General features: G+C 39.3%; 2 protein-coding genes across 8 annotated transcripts in view; both read left to right on the top strand.

Moving 5' to 3' along the window:
- LOC107087024 (caM kinase-like vesicle-associated protein) overlaps nt 1–5,200 on the top strand; it is a 69,114-nt gene extending 63,914 nt beyond the window's left edge. For 4 of the 5 annotated variants that reach the window (XM_015378356.1, XM_015378358.1, XM_015378357.1 and 1 more), the window contains 2 exons: nt 89–97; nt 2,717–5,200. In XM_015378356.1, the coding sequence (XP_015233842.1) occupies nt 89–97; nt 2,717–4,198 (1,491 nt within the window). In that variant the 3' untranslated portion in view covers nt 4,199–5,200. The remainder of the gene's footprint in view (nt 1–88; nt 98–2,716) is intronic. The other variant, XM_015378359.1, reaches the window with a different exon arrangement.
- A 430-nt stretch (nt 5,201–5,630) lies between these two features.
- On the top strand, nt 5,631–22,807 carry uba1 (ubiquitin-like modifier activating enzyme 1). 3 transcript variants are annotated; one of them, XM_015378374.1, is made up of 26 exons: nt 5,631–5,848; nt 8,719–8,835; nt 8,920–8,978; nt 9,405–9,573; nt 10,854–10,988; nt 11,070–11,176; nt 11,265–11,355; nt 11,447–11,579; nt 11,663–11,760; nt 11,953–12,099; nt 12,493–12,669; nt 12,810–12,917; nt 13,016–13,096; nt 14,368–14,520; nt 15,532–15,697; nt 15,818–16,014; nt 17,890–17,954; nt 18,042–18,237; nt 19,842–19,916; nt 20,036–20,225; nt 20,306–20,391; nt 20,708–20,800; nt 20,970–21,161; nt 21,427–21,528; nt 21,613–21,713; nt 21,931–22,807. In XM_015378374.1, the coding sequence occupies exons 2-26, from the start codon at nt 8,719–8,721 to the stop codon at nt 22,064–22,066; spliced, it is 3,174 nt and encodes a 1,057-aa protein (XP_015233860.1). In that variant the 5' UTR covers nt 5,631–5,848; the 3' UTR covers nt 22,067–22,807. The 3 variants fall into 3 exon arrangements, with proteins under 3 accessions (XP_015233860.1, XP_015233858.1, XP_015233859.1); XM_015378372.1 differs by having other exon boundaries at nt 20,303–20,391; XM_015378373.1 differs by lacking the exon at nt 5,631–5,848 and adding an exon at nt 7,190–7,419 and having other exon boundaries at nt 20,303–20,391.
- Nucleotides 22,808–23,154: the final 347 nt, after the last annotated feature.

Genomic DNA, 23,154 nt, shown 5'->3' with positions numbered 1-23,154 from the left:
AAGCAAAGAAGGGAGAAGATGGCAGTGCTGACCTAACAGCATGAGTAACAGGTATAAATTTCTTCTTTTTTCCCCCATGTGGTCCCAGGAGTTAAAGGTATTGTTTTCCATTATGAATGAGAGCAGAAGGACAGAACATGAGGAGCAACTCCTCTTATGTGTTTCAATGAAACGTCATTTTAAAGTAGAATTGTATGACTTTCATTGACGAACGTGGTAACATGTAAATATATATATTAGAGTCATCCAAAGAAATTTTTATTTTAATTAGATTGTTTCGTGATCATGTTTTTGATGCCAGAGTTCTTCCCAAGCTCTGCTCCTCTGCTCTCACTCTGCCCGTCCCAAAACAGATCCATCCACTCTGCTCCACTTTTCTTCACTGGAGAAGATTCAGATATTCAAAGTGGCTTGCTCTGAACCTTTCTTACTCCTCATCTGCAATAGAGTGTCTAAACATAGTGGTTAAAAAGGTACTGATTATCAAAGGAAAGGTTATTTTGATCTTTATGTTATTGATGTAGATAAGGAGTTGGAGAAATGGAAAGGAAATAAAAGATGTTAGCCACTGTTGACTGTTGAACCAGTGATTTGAACTGTAAGGCCCTCTGGCGTTCCTCTTGCACAAATCCTAGTTCATTACCCCATACCTTTGGTACATCCAAAATATACGCCAATCATGCATAACATTGTGACCACTAACAGGTGACACATATAACATGAAATACATCTTTGGCATTACATCTGTGAGCTGATGGGATACCTTATACTGCAAAAAAAATAAAATCTAAATAAGTGTTTTTTTTCATAAAATAAGTGCATATTCTCTTAAATTGAGGAAGGAAGCAAGGAAGGAAGACTCTTTGCCAATAGAACAAAATAATTAACATTTAAAATAACAAAAAAAAAACACTTGCATTGTCTTATTTCAAGTGCATATTATCTGATTATCTTGTTTTAAGAGAAAAAATACTCAATCCATTGGCAAATCATCTATTTAACCTACTCAAATTAAGGTAATTTAAGGTAATACACGTAATTTAAGACATTTGACCTATTTCTAGCCTGTTTTTGCAGTGTAGGAAGCACGCAAACATCATCTTTTTCTAAAGATCTTTCAGAACAAAGAACAATTCGCAATCTTGATTTGAAAGCATTTGACAAGGGCCCAGGTATGGTATGTAGATGACTAAGTCAAAGCAACACCACAGCTTCAACTCTATTGGAGTGCTCTTGGCCCGCAGCGGCCTTTTTTTTATAATCAAAAGTTATGAATGGAAGGAAAAGTGGTAATACCTTGACAGGGTGATGAACAGTGCAATTATCATTTTTAGACATGGGAAAATTTTGTTCTTATGTGATCCAAATTAATGCTGAAGAGGTTAATGTTGGAATGCCTGCAAAATGCATCCATTGCAGTATTTTTTATTCAGTAATTTTTGTGGTGGAAGAACACTGAGAGTGGGGAACTGCATCGCATAATGGTTGTGTTTTCAAGAAGACAATGTACCGATTAATGAGTATGAGATGTTTGAGATGACAGCACAGAGCGTGAGTTGTTAACTTGGCCCCCAAATTCTCCAGATCTCAGTCCAGTCACTGTCCCCCAGAAATCCGCTGTTATATTTTTTATATTTATATTTTTTCAAAACAAAGCGGAGTGCTGCTAGTTTTACTCACATGCCTGGAAGATGTCTAGTGCTACTACCACAGATGATCTCGCTCTTGAAATGGAATTGAACGATTCAGATTGGCTAGCCGAATGAATAGAAGGGGCAGAGCATAGGCGCCTGTGGCGCGGGCTGCCTGTCACAACTCCAGTCCGACGCGCGGATGACGTCATACACACGCCACTTTGTTTTTAGAATATATAAATAGAAAAATATAACCACGGATGTCTGGGGGACAGTGATTCGCCTACATATTATGAATGCTGGCGTACCATTAAGAATACATTAAGAACAGTTTAGTTTGTGCCTTCAACTCTTTGCCCATAGGAAGACGTTACTTGGATTACAAAACCGAATATATTCGGAACAGCTCCAAATGACACAAAACTCATATGGGTCAGTAGAACATGAGGCAATAACGTAAAATAAAGGGGGCAATGAAAAAAAAATGGCGTTGCCCTTTAAAGGGCCTGAGGAGTCTGTGCCAGGACTCTGACTAAGGCGCTATTAGGCAGGTCACTACTAGGCGGGTGGTCATAATGTAATGCCTGAAGGGTGTACACACAGGTGCTGTTTAGGTAAGTCACATTTGATGAGCTGCTTCTGAGGGAATTCGATGGAATTCTGCTCCCTGGTTTACAAACAACTGCTAAAGCTCACACATTATCCCAGACTCCTTTAGTGCTTGTGGGTCAAAAGAGATCAGACTAGTAAACCTTTCAGTTAGAAATGGAGGTTTACATCTTTTACTCTCAGCAAGCATTCAAAGGGTTTTTGGGTAGTGTGAGTCATGAGTCTGATTTAAACCAGGTTATAATGTGTCATAGCTTCTTGAAAGTTGAAAAAGACTTGCACTAATATTTCTTCACTCCACAGAAATGGCATTTCAGTGTTTGTGATGCGAAAGCTAAATCATTCTGTTTTAAAAGGCATTCTGCCAAACACTTGTCTCTTACCAGCTTTGTGAAGCAGATCTTGTTAATTTAAACCATTTCACTCTGTTCTGTTTTTCTTTCTTTTTTTTTTTTATTACTTCTCACTTGCAGAAAGCAATCCGAGTGACAACCTTCATGCAACGGTTGAAGAACTCCGAAGCACTGAATGATAGTTCAGTTGAGGTTCAGGGTGGGCAACAGGTAGGAGATGGTGAAGGGGGCGTTTCCCAGGGGACAAGTGATGAGGGAGACAAAGGGACGACAGATGAAGGGATAACATCAAGCAGTGTTTCTTTAGAGGTGAGTGTTGAGAATACACAGACCGGTATAGAACAAGTTGAGGTTACAGTTAAGATGGGAGAAAAAACTGAGAAAGGAAACATCCTTGTGGGTCCATCTGTGGAAACGTTTAAACCAGATGGGCAAGACCATTTAAGCCAAACAAGTTCAGTACCTAAACCTGAACAGGATGAGCGTAAGGCTGGGGTGAAGAAGGGAGCTGCAGATGGAACACGGAAAATTGCTGCAAATTTAGGTCAAGCAAAAGTTGTCCCAGAGGTTAAAAAGACAACAGTGGAGACCTCTGATTTGTCAAAGCTGTCAGAAGGTTCACCAAGTGCAAAGCTTGGCAAACAGCACACATCTGGTTCCCCTGAGCCAAGTGGCAAACGTAAAATGGCTGCAACACTGAGTAGCACCACAGCTGCCCCTACTTCTTCAACCTCACCAGAGAAGAAATTAGCCACCCAAAGCACGCATAGGTATGAGTCTGATGAAAGCTGGTGTCAGACGCAAGTGCCGGAAGCAGTTGCAGAAAGGTCAGTGGTAGCCCCAGTTACTTCATCCATTGGGATGGTAAGTGGGCCTGATGTAGAGCTAGGTGTGAGGTTGCGAGGTGATGCTAGCCCTATAGGAAAAAGGGAGAAGAACACCAGACAAACAGACCGACACAGTGCCGAGTTTAGCATAGTCAGGACCCCTGCTGCAGCCCAAGGTTATGTAGCCGGCAGCTCTGCTAGCTTGGGCCGTCATGCCCCACCATACAATCCAGAGGCCATGTCTGTGGGAATGGGGATGGCTGGGAGCTTTGGGAGTCCATACAGTTCCCTGTATACAGGCAGAGGAGGAGCAGTAGGGATGTATGGGACTGGTCTACACCATGGAGGAAGTGGGAGCAGCAGCACAGCTGATTGGCAAATGGACAGTGTAATTGAACAGATAGAAAAGCAAATGGTAGCCGTGCTTGAGAAGATCGAGGGAGATATGCCCTCATTGCTTGAGCAAATCAGTGACTGTCCTAGTGAGTCAGCACGGGCCAGGAGCACACATGCCTCACCTTCCACTTCTCGCTCACGTTCAACTCAACATTCCTCGACTTCAACCTCAACAACTCTTCCGCCGCTGCCAACCTCCCCAAGGCCAGCGCTACCGACACTCCCCCACCTTGGGATCCCTCCTCCTTCATATCCTCCACCTTCTCCACCCACACAGACCTCACCACAGTCTAACAGGGAGCAGGAGGACAAGAATGAACAGAGAGGCACAGCTCAAACCAGCCACTCGCCCAGGGCTGGTATGGGTAGAGGACTATGAGGTAGTGGCGATAAGGCGGTGCACAATCGCAAAAACATTTGGAACTTTGGATTGATTAACTATGATGGTTGAACACCCCAGGAAAAAATAATTACTCACTTTGAAAAGTTACCCTACACAGGCCTATGTGGCTATTTGGTATAGTTTATAAGGAATTGCTGTCCTGGGGATATGCAACAATATGTCTTGAATGAAGTTAAGAATTCAAGAATTGCAAGACTCGTTTTATTCTAGAATCCTGACTGTATTGCTGAATATCTGCAGTAGCATATCCAAGTACTCTGCAAAGTTTAATTGTAAGACTACAAAGCTATAAAAGCTACAATAAACTACCAAATCCGACATGATACTAACAGTAAAAAGTTACATTTGTTTTGTTTGATATATTGTAAATAAATTATCTGAAATTAATTCCTGTTAATAATTTTCTTCCCAAAATGTAAACCACTTAATTTCCTACTTGGCATAGCTTGTTTCCAAAGAAGTCTATATATCCTATATATTATTTTATCCTCTATTATTATTTATGTAGCTCTTTTTTTTTTTTTGGTGAGGTTTAGATTAACATGGTGATACAGAGGTTTGTAAGAATGATCTGATAACACAATTGATTTGTGCAAAATAGAAAAAAATTCAAAATGTGACCCAAAGTCTTGTAAGTTTCTCACCAACTGTCGCAAAGATAAAGGCTGTTTTCCCAACTTGCAACACTGCATATAAAGGCTTTGCAGTCACACGCAAAAAAAAATTTTTGTTGTCAAAGTTTTCCAAGAAACCTGTTCACTAATATTGTTTCCCTTTTTTCCTTGTTTGGTCAATATGCATAGGCTTTCTTTGTCACTGTCAGTTACACTGTCCTTTCTATTTGCACCTACGTTTCATATAAAATGTCCCACTATATTTCATTATGCTTTTGGCTGTGTGCTACTTGGGGTTCTATGGTATTTTACCCACTCTTTGTAACGTTATTAATAACTGTAAAATGTGTTCTGTTTGCAAGTCTTTCAATAAAATCAATAAAACCAGATGCTATATTGTTTAATTTATGTTTTTGATTAATTATTTTTTAAAGATTTAAAATCGATTTTTAAACCAAATTTTGCCAAAACAAAGCATTTCTCTCGTCAAGCGTGTTAACGCATATATCCTACAATTCCCATAAAGCATCGCGTACAGCTTGGAATGGTCCATATTATCTAAAGTATAGGGGAGCCGAATAATGTTGACTGAATTTTTTTTAAGAGGTTTGAAAAACTCATGGGAGTTTAAGGCATATATATAAAAGCATTTTTAGGTGTTGTGTGACAAACCTAAAGAATAAATAGGAATTCTGCTAGATATTAAATCTTAGGGTAGCCATATTTCTTTGAATCCTTTAGGTCAGAGCGTTGGTTGGTACTGCCTGTAACGTGCACATGTTGCTGCTTTGCTTTGCTTTCAACTGAAATAGAGTGAGGGGGAAACGGCTCAGGAACAGCCGGCCAGAGAGACGTCCAGTGGAAAAAACTCACTCAGAGCCCGCCAGCCTGACACACTTTTCAGTTGGCCGTCAACGGCTGTGTTGACTTGTCATATTGTTTGTTTGGTTTCTCGCTCAAATAGAAGCCGCATTTTTAATATTCCAAATCAGGCCGAGTAATATCGGATGTGGTAAGTTCTGCACACTTGTGTAATCTCTCGCCTCGGTAACGTTAGCCCCAGCTACTTTGCTAACGTTAGCTGGGCAGCTAACATAGCGGCACAAGAAGGGAAAAAGTCGTTGGGTGGCTAGATAGCCGGGATGCTAGCTTTACACAAGCTAACAACTACGCAGTCTTTTGATCTGCGTTATTGATAGTTGTTAATGTTTATTACCGTTAACTAATTGAGTTTTTCCGTCTACTTACCCCGCTAACCACTGCTAGCGGCACAGTGTCACCTTACTGATAACGTTAAACTAGCATTTACTCGGTTTTGTGGACTGCACAATTGTCCATGATCATAATGTGTCAAATAGCCGGAGAGCTGTAGTTGCTGCAAACATTAGAAGCAGACTATTTTGGGGGGTCAAATGTCTGAGAACCTTGTCCCGAGGAACATTAAAGCTCGTAAAGATAATTATTTCCGCTTAGCGGATATTTCAGGATAATATTAAGATGCGTGGTTCGCGGCGTTACCACAGTAACGTGCTAGTGGTCAGTTCAGCGTGTCATGTTTGGCAGGCTGTTGTGCGGACCTTATTGTTTTTGGTGCAAAAGAACGTTGTAGAAAGTGTTTATCCTTTAGAAATGGGAGCATGGAAACTAAGGGATCTCATCCGACACGTGTACCCGAGAATACGCGGCCCAGTCTTTTTCATGGGCCTTTGTCATTTGCTGGGCACCCCCTCCCCCAATACTCATCTCAAAGGAACGCTCACCCAATAACCTCACTTAAGGTACCCAGCCGATCATCATCCCTTTTTGCATGCAAACAGTCTATCTGGTGTGCCTGTTTATTCAGTCGCTGCACTGAGTCAGTTTGCAATAACTGCTCAACTCGAGTTAAGAACATATTCCCTTTTCTAATCTTGTGGCGTGTAAGTGCAAATAAAAATCTATTTATTCTACTTTTATATCATGATGATTTTCTTTTACATTAATCCAGGTTACGTTTACTTGAAAGTATTGTGTTGTTTTACAATTGGTTGACCTTATTAGATAATTATAGAAGCAAAAGGTTTCTGCATATGTCCTTAAGCGTTAATTGGTTGCATCACTATAGAAATATCTTAAAATAGTTGTGTTTACATATCCATCTGTTTGACACGGTGGTATGTTTTCGTATTTCTTGCATCGTTTGAGGATTTAGCAGGTCATTGTGCGGTGTAATACATGGCATGCATCCTCTGATAATAAGGGCGGGCTGATCTGAGTCAGTAGCCAATCAAATGATAGCTTCGCAGACCCGTGCTCTGACGGCCTCCCTTTCCGTCACAGAGGCTCCGCCCCTTTCTCCCCATCTGCCATTTTGGTTTTGTTCCCGTCTGCAGTCGCAAAGCCAGCAACGCAATTGCATAGGAAGAAGCTTTCGGCTCAACGACATAGTGACTCGACAATATAGCGCCGACCATCCTAATCCCATAACAGGCCTTTCTTTTTTTCCCCCTTTACCCACCATCGAATTTGCGTTCATCATTATCGCTGACATCTATACGGGAGAGGAGCGGGTTCGCGTAGGGAAGGGAACGGGAAGAAATATTGGTAAGGGCAGATAAATCAATGAAGCACGAGTCTAGTATCTGTTTTTTGTTGTTTTTTTAACGTGTAATTTCCCGTTTTAATTGAAAGCAACAATAATGCCCCGTATCTCTCGCTCTTTAACAGAGAATGAGCTATGATAGCTAGCTGTCAAATGAGACCGCTCGTTTTTCCGAGCAGGTTAATGTAGCCGCAGCTGCTAGCTGTGAAACTTGTGTTCCGCACTGTGGACAGTGAAGGCCTCTGTCGAGCTGCTAATAGATGGGCTGGGAGGCTGGTGTTTTCTTGCCTCTAAGTTATTAATGTTACGACTTTGTCCACCTGCCAAACCAATTAACTGATTAGTCGATCTAGACCGAGCTGGTCGCTTTTCTGTGGGCGATGTCGCCCAACTTTTCGGTATTTTTTTTTATGTTTTTAACTCGGTCGGTAGTTGCTAAGGTCTTGTTTGAGGGATTGAAACTACAATATTATCTGGGTGGCTTTGCTGCATCATGCCGTTCGCTTATATATATTTTTAGATATAGCTACCAAATCGTTGGCGATTTCTATCGCTCATTATTTCTAAGTTTTAAAAAGTAAATGAGGCGTTTCCTCTGACTTAAGGGCGAAGGTAAGTCGGCTTCATATAATGCGGAAATAGTGGCCAATGGTGATGAGGGGGAGGTCATGGTTTTAAAGATACTGCGGCCCTTTTTTTATTTCCCACGTGATTAAATTGTCTGAATAATTTAGCGTATCAAAAATAATTAACTTGTGTTTTTAAAGGTCATAGTTGGGACTGTCGTCTAGTTGTTGCTGCAGTACAGTACTTGTGAATCTGGATCACTCCTTTTTTTTTTTTGTTACTGCAGCAGTGAACTTTTAATGATTCAGCTTTTTTTGTAGAGGTGATGCTAGCAGTCCTTAAACGGGCATATAGTAAACAATAGCAGCACATAAACAAACCAGTGTTCATTCACAGCATGAAAAGAAGACATAATGCTTCTATTCATCTTTCTTCTCAGGCTCGGTTCGTTTTTCCAGCAGATTGGTGCTTGGCCTGCAGCCAGCCCAGCTGCTCTGGAGGCTAGGATTCTTCTTTCCTGCAACGTGCATCATCAAAAAAAAAAGAATTATCTTATTTTTCTTCCCAATAGTGTTTTGTGTTATCTTATCTTTTCATAACATATTTTTCAGTTCAGATTTATTTTAGATTTTACATTGTTTATCAAAGGGAGCTGTTATATCTCACATTTTTAGCTGCTCTTGCTTAGATTGGAAACGCTTTGGGGGAAGTAACAGTGTGGGCTGTTTCCTCAGATGTCCAGCTCGCCGCTGTCCAAGAAGCGTCGCTTGTCAGGAACAGAGACGAAGACGGGATCCCACTGCTCCTCCTCTAACTCTGTCAGAACTGATCTGTCCCATACACCTGCAAACGTAAGAGCAGTTTCATTCACCTTTCAAATGGCTAGTAATTTTCATATGCACTGAACTTTCAATCCTCTCAATCTCTCTCCACAGGGCATGGCTAAGAATGGCAATGATGCTGAGATTGATGAAGGCCTGTACTCCAGACAACTGTAATGTTATTATTATATTTTTTTATGTTTTTGCTGGATTTGAATGCATATATGTATTTGTGACAAATTAACAAAGAACACGTAACCACAAACAGGCTTAAACTGGCATGAAACCGGACTGTCGCTTATTTTGTTGAAGATGTTTTGAAACCCATGCAGGAGTCGTCAATTCTGTTGACTTACAACAGAGCAATCTGTAGTTGGAGTCCTGAAGTATTTAAGCAGCATACATCAGCACTATAAATACTGATCGCTCTGGTGAGGGCCAACAGAATTAACAAAGACTCCTGCATAAGTGTTGAAACGTCTTAAAGAAACGAAGCAAATTTCCAATTTAAGTTTAAACAAGTAGACCATAAAGAGTTTTTGCTTTTGCTTTAGTTAATATTGTCTTATTTGCTAAATGTTCTTGTCTTCCTTCTCTAGATATGTGCTGGGCCATGAAGCAATGAAGCGCATGCAGAACTCCAATGTCCTCATTTCTGGAATGAGAGGTCTTGGAGTTGAGATTGCAAAAAATGTCATTTTGGGTGGAGTTAGAAGTGTCACCGTGCATGACCAAGGAGTTGCAGAATGGAGAGACCTCTCTTCCCAGGTATTTTGAGAATGCAAAGAGTTGCACTTGTTCTGAAATCCCCCTAACCTGTCTGATTGTCTTCTTGCATCAGACAGCTGGACTGTTTTATATCAGTGGTTTTGTGTCAAATTAGCTGAGGCACATTTATGATCTCTGCCGGGGTCATAACGTGTTCAGTCCACTAAGAGTATTAGTGGTGGTGGAAGGTGGTATTGATCCACCAGTTATGGGCTGCCTAATTGAACAGGCTGAAGAAGTACATTCAACAGCCTATTATCAAAGAAAGGCAACAATTTTTATTTATTTTTTTTGTCGGTGACTTTCAGTCATATCTTTTCTTGTTCTTATTTAGCTCTGTGTCCTTAAGTATATTTTAAATGTTTAATACCTAACTTTAGGAAACTGGATATTTTTCCTTTTAAGTTAAATTAAAAAATTTTCAACCATCTCGTTTTCCTGACAAACTTGGACAAACTTAGCAGCTTGCTGTAATTAAGTTAAGATGTATATGACTTCTTCTTTATAATTGTAAGCTTTTTGTCTATAGTAAAATCAGACCCATTATGTGTTCCATTTCCCCTGCACACTAAGGGCTAGATGTGATGTGTCTTAATTTCTGAACTATTAGAATTGTTAACCTACCAGTATATCATCATTATGTCAATGGAGTTTATCTAAGTCATGATGAACTTTAAGCAATGCTCCAAGAGAAGGATTGATTAATTTGGTGGTGCTTTATTCGGTTTTCCACAATCCACATTTACATGACGATTAAATTAACAGAGTATTGTAAACATTGACATGATGGAATAGATGTGGAATTAAGAACATGTGATGTCTGAATTTTAACTTTATTTAAATACCTATTGCTCAAATCATATTTGAGTTATTTTTATAACTTTATATCAATATAAATAATTGTAGTAGATGGGCAGATGACATGATGTCGATTACAGAATATTGCATTGAATTAAATTAATATTTTGACTGATTTTGTGGTTTCAGGAATCAATGTCATCATCCAAACAAATCAATGTGATATTATATCGTAATGAAGCCGGTGATTTAAACCCCTAGCTGCTGTGTCATTGCATTAATAAATGTTATTATGAACCCATTTCTACATTCAAGTTGTGTAAGGCCTGAAAAGCAACAGTTATTTTTATTTTTCATGTTTGTATTTAGATCTGTTTTTGATTGGGTTTTATAATTGCAGGATATTGAAATTTAAAACTGGTTTAATGTTACAAAGCTTAAGAGTTCCTTCTTTAAATGTTTTTTTATTCTACTCTGGTTAGTTTTACCTCCGTGAAGAGGACCTGGGAAAGAACAGAGCAGAGGTGAGTCAGCCTCGCCTGGCTGAACTCAACAACTATGTTCCAGTGACGGCGTATACCGGAGAACTCTCTGAAGACTACCTTACCAAGTACCAGGTATGAATGACACTGAATGTAAGCCCTTTTTGTGTGGCGCAGGGAGACCGTTTGTGGTAAGCGGTATGTTTTTGGATCCAGGTGGTGGTGCTCTCTAACTCAAGCCTAGAAGAGCAGAAGCGGTTGGGGGAGTTTTGTCACAGCAAAGGAATCAAGCTGGTTATTGCTGACACACGCGGTCTGTTTGGGTAAGATTCCTATTCATGTTGGATTTTACTCCAAATATCCACCTTTTATCCATCAATGGTTTAATGCTTGTTTTACTTATTTTTTTAGGCAACTTTTCTGTGACTTTGGAGAAGAAATGGTGGTGTATGACACCAATGGAGAGCAGCCACTGAGTGCTATGATTTCCATGATCACCAAGGTTAGTTTACTTGTTGAAGACATTTAGAAAGTGTTTCTGAATTATGCACAGGAGATATTAACATTATTTTCTTTATTGTTCCTCACTTCAGGACAATCCAGGTGTTGTAACTTGTCTTGATGAGGCTCGTCACGGCTTTGAGAGTGGAGATTATGTGACCTTCACTGAGGTTCAGGGAATGACTGAACTCAATGGCTGCAGGCCTGTGGAAATTAAAGTTCTTGGTAAAATAATTATTACTTTTATGTACAAAATGTAGTAATATTTTGCTTAAAATTTCCAAAGATGACTTTTTGTTTTTGTTTAGGCCCATACACGTTCAGCATCTGCGACACAACTGGCTTTTCAGACTACATTAGAGGAGGGATCGTTTCTCAGGTTAAGATGCCCAAAAAGATCACTTTTGTAAGTTACTATTTTTCCCCAACGACTACCTTAAAAATGACTGTTATATTAAATTTTCAATTCCTGTGGTCTGTTTCTCTAATCATTCCACGTGATTGACAGAATTTATTCAAAACTAATACTACTGAGCTCCTGGTTGATAATCTTGATAAAGAGCAGAGCCTCACCAGTGGACATGCCTTTGCTTTACAGAAATCTTATGAATCTTCCTTGGCTGAACCAGAGTTCATAATGACAGATTTTGCCAAGTTCGATCGTCCGGGACAAATGCACATAGGCTTTCAGGCTCTCCATGCCTTCCAGAAGAAACACAGTCGCCTTCCTGCACCATGGAACCAGGTGTGTATCACTCATTGAACTATTTCTTGTTAAACCTGTTTGTAAACAATTCATACTTTGTTTGTACTTGCCCTAAAACATTTTCAGAAATTTTTAAGCATAACTTCCAAAACTGTAATACATTTTTTTTTTTTTTTTTAGCTAATGTGAAGACATGGCAGAGGCTACACAAAGGCAATACAAAAAATAGTTTATTGAAGATTTTTTATAGATAAATAAAAGGCAATAGTTGTCAACAATTCAGCCAAACTTACAGATTTATTTCAGTGACACAGAGACCAGTCCCATTTAAAATGCATACTGTCTAAATAAATATAAATGCTGGAACAATGCAGAAAAGGTCCTTTGTTTTAAATGGTGATTTATCTAAGTGCAGAGCTCTGTGTTTTCCAGGCTGATGGCGATGAGCTATTGACTTTGGCCAAAGAGCTGAACTCTGCCCAGACGGGGTCTGCCAAAGTGGAGGAACTGGATGAGGCTCTTATCAAGAAGATGTCATATCTCGCTGCTGGTGATCTTTCCCCAGTCAATGCCTTCATTGGTGGAGTGGCTGCACAGGAAGTGATGAAGGTCAGATGAATGTCTTGTGTAAACTAAAGCTCATTGTCTCCAATGTCTGTGTTTTGGGATTTTTATTTTTGGTAATTAAATTGTAGTTGGGTGCTGCTTTAAGCAAGAACATGTTTGGACTTCTGTTTCTCTCTTGGCAGGCATCCACTGGGAAGTTTATGCCTGTAATGCAGTGGCTATACTTTGATGCTTTGGAGTGCCTTTCTGAAGGAGAGGACTGCATGCTCACAGAAGAAGAGTGTAGACCCGTAGGTTTCCAGTGTGGATAAAATCCGATTAACAAAGACGGACTTATACCCACAACAGCCACGGATAACCTTCTTTCTTGGTTGTCTTTTTATTTCAGAGGAATACTCGGTATGATGGACAGGTTGCAGTGTTTGGTACCAAGTTGCAGACACTGCTTGGCAACCAGCGCTACTTCCTGGTGAGTTAGCCAAAAGGCTTCGGCCTCCTGTTGGTCTTGTTTTGTGGTGCTTATGGTACAAAATCTGGATACTTTTTGCTTTATTTTTTTAAATTTTTTTTGCTTTATTTCTAAGGGTGGCAGGCAAAAGTATGAGTGGATTTATTTATGAAAAATTATAAATCTAACAAATGTTTGTGCTGTTCCAAATTGTAAATTAGACACTATTTTTTTATGGCAGCACTTTTAATTTTACAATATTTATTTACAAATTGTCTTGGCCAAATAGAATTGCTTAAATGCAAAATGTCCACAGAATGTTGAGACAAAACACTGATTAAAAAAATAAGTGGTTTTACTATTATTACTCTTGGGAGATGTTAATCCCTAAACACAGCAGACATGATTTGGAGTCTGATCAGATGGAGATGGGTTTGTTTTAAATCATGGCAATTTGCAGAATTCTATTTATTTTCTACTCTTATAATGAGGTTTTTAGATGCTTGTTTAGCTCTTACCACAATATTATGAGTGATATAGAGAGAGACATGACTGGAAAGTAAGATTTTTTAGAAAAGACAATGTTGAATTTAATGAGGTAAAACAGTTGTCCTGTTTAGAAACACACTGTATGCATATAGCAAGATGGGCTAACTTGGACATAAACTGTCAGTTAATCATCTCAATAAGTGGTGTATTTTTATTTTTTGGTGGCAGCTGAGGATTCTTGAAAGCGGATTAAGTAAAATGGCGATACTATGAGCTTAAAAAAAAACAAATATCACAAGGATGCTCATGGGGAACAATGTGGGATATGAATGGCTTATTGCATTCCCCTCTTCATGAAATAAAACATAATCTGTAAAGTTCACAGAAAGACCATCACCTTTTACTGGCCTCACACACTTATCATCCTCTTAATACTTGTAGTGGCTATGTTTCCTTCTTTTTAAACATTTCTTATATTAGATTTTGTTGACAGCTAATACAGCTCAGTGACAATGGCTGCAGCTCTTTCTTTATATTTGAAAATGTCTGAATTTTTAGACAATTTCCTCGTTTTTTCCTTTTCATAGTTTCACCCATTTTGGATATTATTTCAAGTTTATGGATGGTAGGACCATTGCATTAATGTGGCATAGTCCTGCACAGATTGGGATCACTTAGTGGAGATTTTCTCTATGCATTGCAGCCAGTGTGACAGGAAACCTAAAGAGTTGGAAACAAGTGGTGTGACAAAACCTGAACTGTTCTTTTAGCTTCACTAACTGCACAACATAAAATTCCTCCAGGTTGGAGCTGGAGCAATCGGCTGTGAGCTGTTGAAAAATTTCGCTATGATGGGGCTGGGCAGTGAGGGCGGTGAGGTTATCGTCACAGACATGGACACCATCGAGAAATCCAATCTCAACAGACAGTTCCTCTTCAGACCCGCTGATGTCACGGTCAGTATCGTTTCTTAGATTATGTTTCTTTGATTATATTCTGAATAGTGTTAGCCAAGAGGTTTCTGTATTCTAAAGATGAAGTCTGAATGAGAGGGTTTTAGGACTTACAGAACTTGTATGTAAATAATTACCAAATGCAGCGGTGCTGAGAGCTACCATCCTGTAACTTTTAGAAGCAGCTCTTTAACTTACCTGAGTCTTAGGCCCCGTCCACACGAAGCCGAACCCTGGCCTAAACGCACAAATTTTTCACCAAACCAGCCTCTCATCCACACGAACTCGGCGTTTCGGGGGTCTGTAAACTATCTTTTTTTAAATTCAGCCTTCAGAGTGGGAAGATTTTGAAACGCCGTCTTCGCGTTTCCATCTTTAAGCTCTAACCGCATTTTTTTTATACACGCATGCGTCATAGCGTCGCCTCTAAACACGCATGCGCGACACAGTATCACAACAACAATGGCGCCGTACTGTGTTGAATGGTTGCTGCTAATGCTACTCACCCTGCTGTCGGGCTTACAACAGAATCTTCTTCTTCTGGAATATCTCCAGGAAGAACAGAGCAATATCGACGACATAGTTCAGCACCTGAAATTGACTGAACCACGAAAATGGACCCGCAGGGCAACCATGTATAAATATTAGTGCGCATGCCCAACATTTCGTCGCCTATTTTTGCTTTGGCACGACAGCGCCACTTACAGCCTGGCATACATTTTGCAGCGTTTTCATGCATTCGTGTGGATGATCACATTTATTTTACGTCTCCGTCTTTACGACAAACGTTCTGGAAAATATTAGCGTTTCGTGTTCGTTTTGACTTCGTGTGGACGGGACCTTATCTGAGTCCCCTCAGCAGGGTCCTTTTAACAAGTAACAGTTTGATTCAGGTGTAATGGAGAAGGGTTGCATCAAAAGGTTCAAAAACTGGTCATTTTAGATTGGCACTTGATTTCAGATTCCTGCTATCTGTTGAGCTTTTATGACTGTTTATTCTATTCATGGCCACAGAAAATGAAGAGTGATACAGCAGCTGCTGCAGTAAAGCAGATGAACCCCACCATTAAGATCACAGCTCATCAGAACAGAGTCGGTCCGGAGACTGAGAGGGTCTATGACGACGACTTCTTTGAAAATCTAGATGGAGTCGCTAATGCACTGGACAATGTTGATGCACGTAAGTCTGACATTTAAACAAGGTTAAATCCCAAGTTTGTAGGTACTGATGTGGAAGTATGATTCTAAATGATTTCCTTCCAATGTTTTTTTTTATTTATTTTTTTTCTATAATGTTTAGGTATGTACATGGATCGGCGGTGTGTTTACTACCGTAAACCTCTACTGGAGTCTGGTACTTTGGGCACTAAAGGCAACATCCAGGTGGTGATCCCCTTCCTCACGGAGTCCTACAGTTCCAGCCAAGACCCACCTGAGAAGTCCATCCCCATTTGTACCCTGAAGAACTTTCCAAATGCAATTGAACACACACTGCAGGTCTGTACAACTACTAATGTTAATGATCAGAAATGGATTGCTGTATTTTTTATTTTTATTTTTTTAATTTTGTTGCCATTTTTAAGTGACATCTTTTCATCGGTTTTGCATTTTTTAAAGGTATGTTTTGCATAAATAGAGCTTATTGTAAAGAGATCCTGCTTACTATAAATGGCTCATTAGTGTTTTATAAATGAAAAGAGCTCTATGCTTAATATTAATGAGTCTGGATCATTCACCCTACGTTCTTGAATTTAGCTACATATTAAATTTCTGCTTTCCAGCTATTTAAATCTCATCTAAAAAAAAGATTTTAAAAACTTAAGCTCTCTCATCGACCATTTTGATGCATGCACCATCTTGGCTATTCTGTGAAGTGTTTGTTAGGTAACAACAAAATGAATTTGCTGGACATGGCCAAAAGCTGCAAACTATTTCACTTTTGATTTTCTTACTAAAGCAAAATAAAGTTTGCTTTTAAATTTAGATTTTAATTATCATTTTCTACATGGCATAACAAAAAATATATTTAAACAATGACTTAAAGTCAATTTTACTACTGCACCTTATGTAAAGTTCAGTTTGCCAAGATCTTAATAAACCATATGGCAGGAAAACTAATCCATCGCTTTATCTCTAGTTGATTGAGACTGGTGGTAAATCAGTGTGTCTGTGTACTGAAGGCTCTGTCAGATTAGGTTAGTGCTCCAAGGATTACGTCAATGTTTCCTGGCTGACGTTTCCACACTAGGGACTCTTCTGTGTTATGTTAACTCATTTCCTTCGGGTTGCCTCGTAAACTGCAGGCAAGTTGACTGCAGCTTTTCAGGGAACAAAAATAATCCTACATGTTGATAAAACTATTTGCTCCGGTTGCATCTATTCACCTTCAGTCTCTTTCACCATACTGGAGCTGTTTATGCGCTGTGTTGCTTCCTAGCCATAGTGTAAACATAAGCATATGTATTCTTATATTGGGCCTTTAATAGGTAGCTTTTGATATAAAGCCGTTTTCATTAGATGTAATTTCGAATCAAAATATGTAAATTGGTCACCACTTTTTGAGATGAGTTTCTATCTTAAATTGGAAAATTATAAAACATTAATATTTTTAAAGGTGACTTTTAAATGAGGGCATTTCCCTTTTATTAAAAAAAAGAACTTTAATGTTTGGGTGAAAATCTAAATGCTGAAACATTAAGTTACCCTTCAAGCAAAAATTTTATTTGCCTTATAACCAAATGAAGACTTATTTAAAAAAAGCCAACTTAACAGTCAGGGAAAATGACTACCTGCAATAATGTTAGTTTCTGTTTGTGGATCATTGCAGTTTACCCACATTTACTGGTTTCTTTTCCCCATTAAACTTTGTCCCTTCCACTCCTGTGTAACTCAGCATTTCAGCCAGTAAACATATGAACTTGGTCTGAACATTGAAGCGTCCAAATAGGCAAATTAACTTTGATGTAGAGAAAATAACTGACATCTAAAAATATTTGCATCTTGTTTTTCTTTGGGGTTTTAGTATTGCGACACTTGGGAGCAAATATTTTCTTTTTTTAGGTTTAATTAACATGAATCCAATTGACCTATTGATGGAGGAGCCATTTTAATCAGTATTGCCACATATATATTGAATTAAAAATCGGTAATAGATTATGACCACAGTGACTCGGAAGTTTTGCTGCCTAATTTAATTGGACTGTAATGCAAGGTTTATTTATTTATTTATTTTTTTAATTTCTCTTAGAACCAAGTTGTTGTAGACTACTTTTATTTTTCCTCCTTCATATACATGTCTTAATGGCGTTCACCTGGTGCCTGATGCACGTTGATGGCTATAATGTTAATTCAAAACCTCTCTCTCCCTTTTAGTGGGCTCGGGATGAGTTTGAGGGACTCTTCAAACAGGCACCAGAGAATGCTATGCAGTACCTCACGTAAGTTGCACACCCACACAAAGCATTCAATGTAAATTCTAAATGATAATAAAATGGTAACTAGTTTTTTATGTTATGAATCCTTAGAGACCCCAAGTTCATGGAGCGAACTCTGAAGCTTCCAGGAGCGCAGCCTGTGGAGGTGCTGGAGGCTGTTTACAAGAGTGTTGTTACAGACTGTCCGCACAGCTGGGCCGACTGTGTAGCTTGGGCTCGCAATCACTGGCAGTGCCAGTACAGCAACAACATTCGTCAGCTTTTGCACAACTTCCCCCCAGATCAGGTAAATAAATCGGTCCTAACTGGACAAAAGAAATTTGCACAATTATCTGGACCATTCACACGTTATGATGGCCCTAACACATCAGTCAACCACTGCCAACAGATCAGAATCGCATATTTATAATTCTCTTACCTCTGCCTTCTATATATTCTCTTTGATGCTCACACCTGGGTTAATAATGGTCACCTTTGCACTCATAATTTTTAAATCCTTGGGATTAAATTTTAACTGATTCATAGCAAAAAGCTAAAGTGTCTCTTAAAACGTCTAAGTTTTAAAGAATTTATTAAAGGCTTAAGGAAGTCCTTTGTCTTTTTTTTTTTGTCTTCTGCTGTCAAATGATCTTTTTGTATTACATGAGTAAACCTCAAGAGTGAATATTGCTGATCAAATTTGACATTTTATTTTGTCTCTTGCTGGTTGAGTTTCCTTGGGTTAAGGTTAGGTGACTTTTCTGACATATCGATCAAAGGTTACAACTAACCAAACGCATCAGAATCGTCCACACTCATTTGCTCCTAACTCAAGCATCAGTCCACTCCTTATTACCCCCCACCCCGTCGCAGGTTCCCATTTTCTTACTACAGTTTTTCCTTCCACTTAACCTTCTATGGATCTGCTTGGATTCTGATAGCCAGCTCCTTGAGCAGTGACCTTTAATGCCCTATCCTTCACAGTGGGTGTCTGTCTTCTGTCCAGTCAGCAGTCTTCCACATGATTGTGTCTCCTAATGACATTTAGGTCTCGGGTCACACCGGTTGTATCTGACTTGTTAATCTCCAATCATTCTTTTGTTTTTTTTCTCAAACTATAAATGATAAGCAGATTTAGATCTGTGATGATTTTTAACTTCTGTCTCTGTTGTATGAATTGAAACGATAACCCCATATTTGTTTGGGACAAATTATGTAATTACAAAACGACCGGCCCAGCTACAAAGCAAAGCTCCACTTTGTTAGTCTGTGCAGCAACCAGAGACAAATTTTATAGTTAAAATTAAAAAGGAAAAGGCAGCAATAAAGGCTGTAGGGTTGTTAATATGGGTACTGGATGAAGTGGTGAGAAGTGATTCTCAGAGAGATCTGTGAAGTTTGAGTTTTATTTTCATAAAGGGGGTAGAGTGATAAGCTGCGCTTACCTGCAATCTCTTGTGAGGCTCAAAGAGGACCACTATTTTACTTAACCTGTTTTCTGCCCTGCTGAACTCCTATCTCTGTTGAAGTACTTGCAAAATAGCAGGATTTTCAAATACCCAATTTCCTCACTGTATATAGCAAGATCTTAGAAGTCATGGAGGGGGTCTGAAATTGCCAGACCTCGTGTTCTGGGATTAAGGAGCCCAGAAAACTTTGCAGCTGTTTTGAGTTAATAAGCTGATAAGGATTTGACTCGAAGAGATTTCAACTATATTTAAGTATTTGAAACTCGTTCTAGATTAAAACTTTGAAAATCCTGTTTCTTGAATTCTTAAAACAATTTCCTATAGTTCTGCTTAAAAATAAGAACTTTTTTTTTTTCATTTCAAAAAGCTAAGACAAGCCTAAGATTTCTGATTTGCAGAGCAAGTGCCTTAATTTGTTCAAACTTCTGTGATTCTTTTGCAGCTCACCAGCTCAGGCGCCCCCTTCTGGTCTGGCCCAAAGAGATGTCCCCACCCCTTAGAATTCAGCACTAGCAATGTAAGGAGGATTTCCAGAATTTCTACCCTCAGAATAACAGATTGTTGTTGTTATTATTATCATTATTATTATTCAAATGTGCAAATAAAAATGTTGTTTATTCTCTCCTTTGTATTTAGGACCTCCATGTGGATTATGTAATGGCAGCTGCAAACCTCTTTGCCCAGTCCTATGGCCTGCCAGTCAGCACCGACCGAGCAGGTGTGATCAAGATCTTGCAGGAGGTCAAAGTGCCAGTTTTTACTCCTCGCTCAGGGGTTAAAATCCATGTCTCTGACCAGGAGCTGCAAAATAGCAATTCCTCTGTTGGTAAGTTGGAAAAATGAAACAAATTTGTTCATTTCAGCTCTGAATTCTTTTAGTAATCTGTTACATCTCTTGACATACAGATGACTCCAAATTGGAAGAACTGAAGTCTCATTTGCCTACCCCAGAATCATTCCAATTCAAACTCAGCCCCATCGACTTTGAAAAGGTAATTCATGTACGGTCTCAATATTCTATGAGGAATGCAGTTGGGGTGGGTGAAAAATATGAAAATGCTCTTCTAAAAATTATTAACTGCTTTTATTGGCGGCAGTGTTGAAGTCAGCGGGTGTAAAATTGGTTATGATAAAAATCTGTTCTCTATTTGGGGGTATACTACTGCCAAGGTTTTATGTAAAGTTTTCCAGGATGGCTAATATTTTAGCTTTCACTCTTAGCACAGCAGGCAGAAGTTTCATTAAGTGGGCTATTCGATACAATACATTTACTGTAAACTTTTTATTAATTTTTTTTACGTTTAACAGGATGACGATACAAACTTCCACATGGATTTCATTGTGGCTGCCTCCAATTTGAGAGCAGAGAACTACGACATTCCACCTGCTGACAGGCATAAGGTGGGAAACATTTCTTGGAATCTGATAAAACGACCATCCTCCATAGATGAACTTTGCAAAGTTTTCTCCACTGTCTTGCTTTTGTGAGATAGTTTGACATTTTGAGTTTTTGGTGTAACTGCAGGCCTGTTCATTCTTTTATTCTTTAATGTGCCACTGTCCCATCCAGAGCAAACTGATTGCTGGCAAGATCATTCCGGCTATTGCCACTACTACAGCTGCAGTGGTCGGCCTTGTCTGCCTGGAGCTTTTCAAGATCATCCAAGGACATAAAAAGCTGGAATCATTCAAAAACGGCTTCATGAACTTGGCCCTACCGTTCTTTGCCTTCTCTGAGCCCATTGCTGCTCCCAAACACAAGGTAAGCTCACCACAATACACCTAAAGGCAAAGTTAAATCCCATAAAGCTCCAATGATGATTCAGCCATGCTAATACTGATGCATTCGGCAGTCTGCCGGGATGCAAGTGAGTTTAACTGACCTTCTCACGCTGATGGTATCAGTGTGTGCTGAGGAGAAATGTAAAACTTGTACCTTGACAAACCTGTTACTTAGTGAACCGGCAGGTAGAGATGGATGTATTGGATAACTGACTTCACTTAAAATCTTACTGGTTTATTTGCAGTACTATGAGATTGATTGGACTCTCTGGGATCGCTTCGAGGTCAAGGGTGTGCAGCCAACTGGGGAGGAAATGACACTCCGACAATTCCTTGATTACTTTAAAGTGTGTTGACTTCATTTTCTAAATCTTGACTCCATGTTTGTTTTGATGCATGTAACTAATTTAGTTTTTTTTTTTCTTTGTCAGAATGAGCATAAGTTGGAGATCACCATGCTATCTCAGGGAGTCTCCATGCTGTATTCATTTTTCATGCCTGCTGCCAAACTTAAAGAAAGACTGGACCTACCGTAAGTTTACATTTAATAAAATGCTCTACTTCCTGCTTTGAAAATACAAATGCATGTGAGGTGTTCAACTTCAAAAGGGAAATTCTTTCATTTTATGAGTTGTGCTATGAAATATCTTGTAATGCTGTTTTTTTGTGAGCGTGGATCTGCATTCATGTTGAATAGTTTTTTCTTTTTTAGTCATCAGCTCAGTCACATTTTCTTCTCCATTTTTCAGGATGACTGAGATTGTGACTAAGGTGTCCAAAAAGAAACTGGGCAAACATGTGAAAGCCCTGGTGTTTGAGCTGTGCTGCAACGACCAGACGGACGAAGACGTGGAAGTGCCCTATGTCAGATACACCATTCGCTGAGCTCCTCACTGAGCCCAACGGAGTTGCAGGGGGGGGTGCTAAGAGAAGGGGGGTTCTGCAGTGGGTAGCTTGTTCCAAATTGGGGGCGGGCTTCATGGGCCTCAGGTTTTGGTTAAACCTGTGCCTGACTGTACATAGTCCTGGATGGGAGCCTGTATACTGTAGTAGTGCAGCCTCTACAGTTCAATAAGCCCATTTAAGTCCCCATGTATACTAACCATCCTCACAGTAAACAAGGTTCATTTTAATTCACACCCCAGCGCCTTCCCTTCACTCTACGTGCTCCTTCCTCCTCTAACCTTTGTCTCAATACTCAAGTTCAATTTTGCATTTGTTTTTTATTTTATTAATTCCTCAGATCCATTTTGTTAATTAAAAAGTAGCTACTCTTAAAGCAGAGCCTTGTAGATATTTTCTGACTGGAATGGTATCACACTGGCAGAATACTTCTCCCAGTCCAGGACACCCCTCCTCACCACCACCACCACTCTTCGAGGGGCTCTTGCACATGACATTATTTCTCCCTTTATTCTCTTTATTTCCTGTGTTCTTTGTTGTATTTTATTTGGGGTTACGGGGGGGTTAAACAGATTTGGCACACACCTGTTAGTCCATAACTCTTGTTTGTATTTTGTTAACATCGAATGATAAAAAACAATTAAAAGCAAGACAATAAGATGTACCATGACATGGGAGCACTTAGTGTGATAGTGAATAAACGTGTAAAACATGCAAAAGTGTGTTGACTTTTTTTTAAATGATTTTTGTATCGCAAAGTTGTGTAACTGGCTGATCATGTTGGTATTAGAGGACTTTGAAACACATGATGGTGACAGATTCAGGCGTTTTCCTGTCTGACCCGGTTTGCCTGATCAGAAAGTTTCATTACTGAACAGTGTTTCCGGTAAACACATCCTCCATCAGCTTATCACCAACCTCTACGTTCAGCATGGAAAATCCCTCAACTGATTAAACTTATTAATAATTTTCCTTAATTTTAAATGTAATTGAGACATCTCTGGTGTAACTGAATCTTTATTCCTGTTACGATTTCAAGTTGTTTTTTTAATGTGCTGTTTAATATCTAA

Source organism: Cyprinodon variegatus, unplaced genomic scaffold (assembly GCF_000732505.1).
Source record: "Cyprinodon variegatus isolate N-32 unplaced genomic scaffold, C_variegatus-1.0 Scaffold171, whole genome shotgun sequence".
In the NCBI taxonomy this organism is placed as follows: Eukaryota; Metazoa; Chordata; class Actinopteri; order Cyprinodontiformes; family Cyprinodontidae; genus Cyprinodon; species Cyprinodon variegatus.
Note: the sequence above shows the minus strand (reverse complement) of the source record. Positions and strands in the feature narration are given on the sequence as shown.

What these genes read in the sequence shown, in the direction of transcription:
- uba1 (XM_015378372.1), top strand. Translation starts at nt 8,719, where the DNA reads ATGTCCAGCTCGCCGCTGTCCAAGAAGCGTCGCTTGTCAGGAACAGAG. An exon ending in CTGCACAGGAAGTGATGAAG is followed by an intron (nt 12,670 to 12,809) that starts GTCAGATGAATG and finishes CTCTCTTGGCAG; the next exon opens with GCATCCACTGGGAAGTTTAT. An exon ending in CAGAAGAAGAGTGTAGACCC is followed by an intron (nt 12,918 to 13,015) that starts GTAGGTTTCCAG and finishes TTTTTATTTCAG; the next exon opens with AGGAATACTCGGTATGATGG.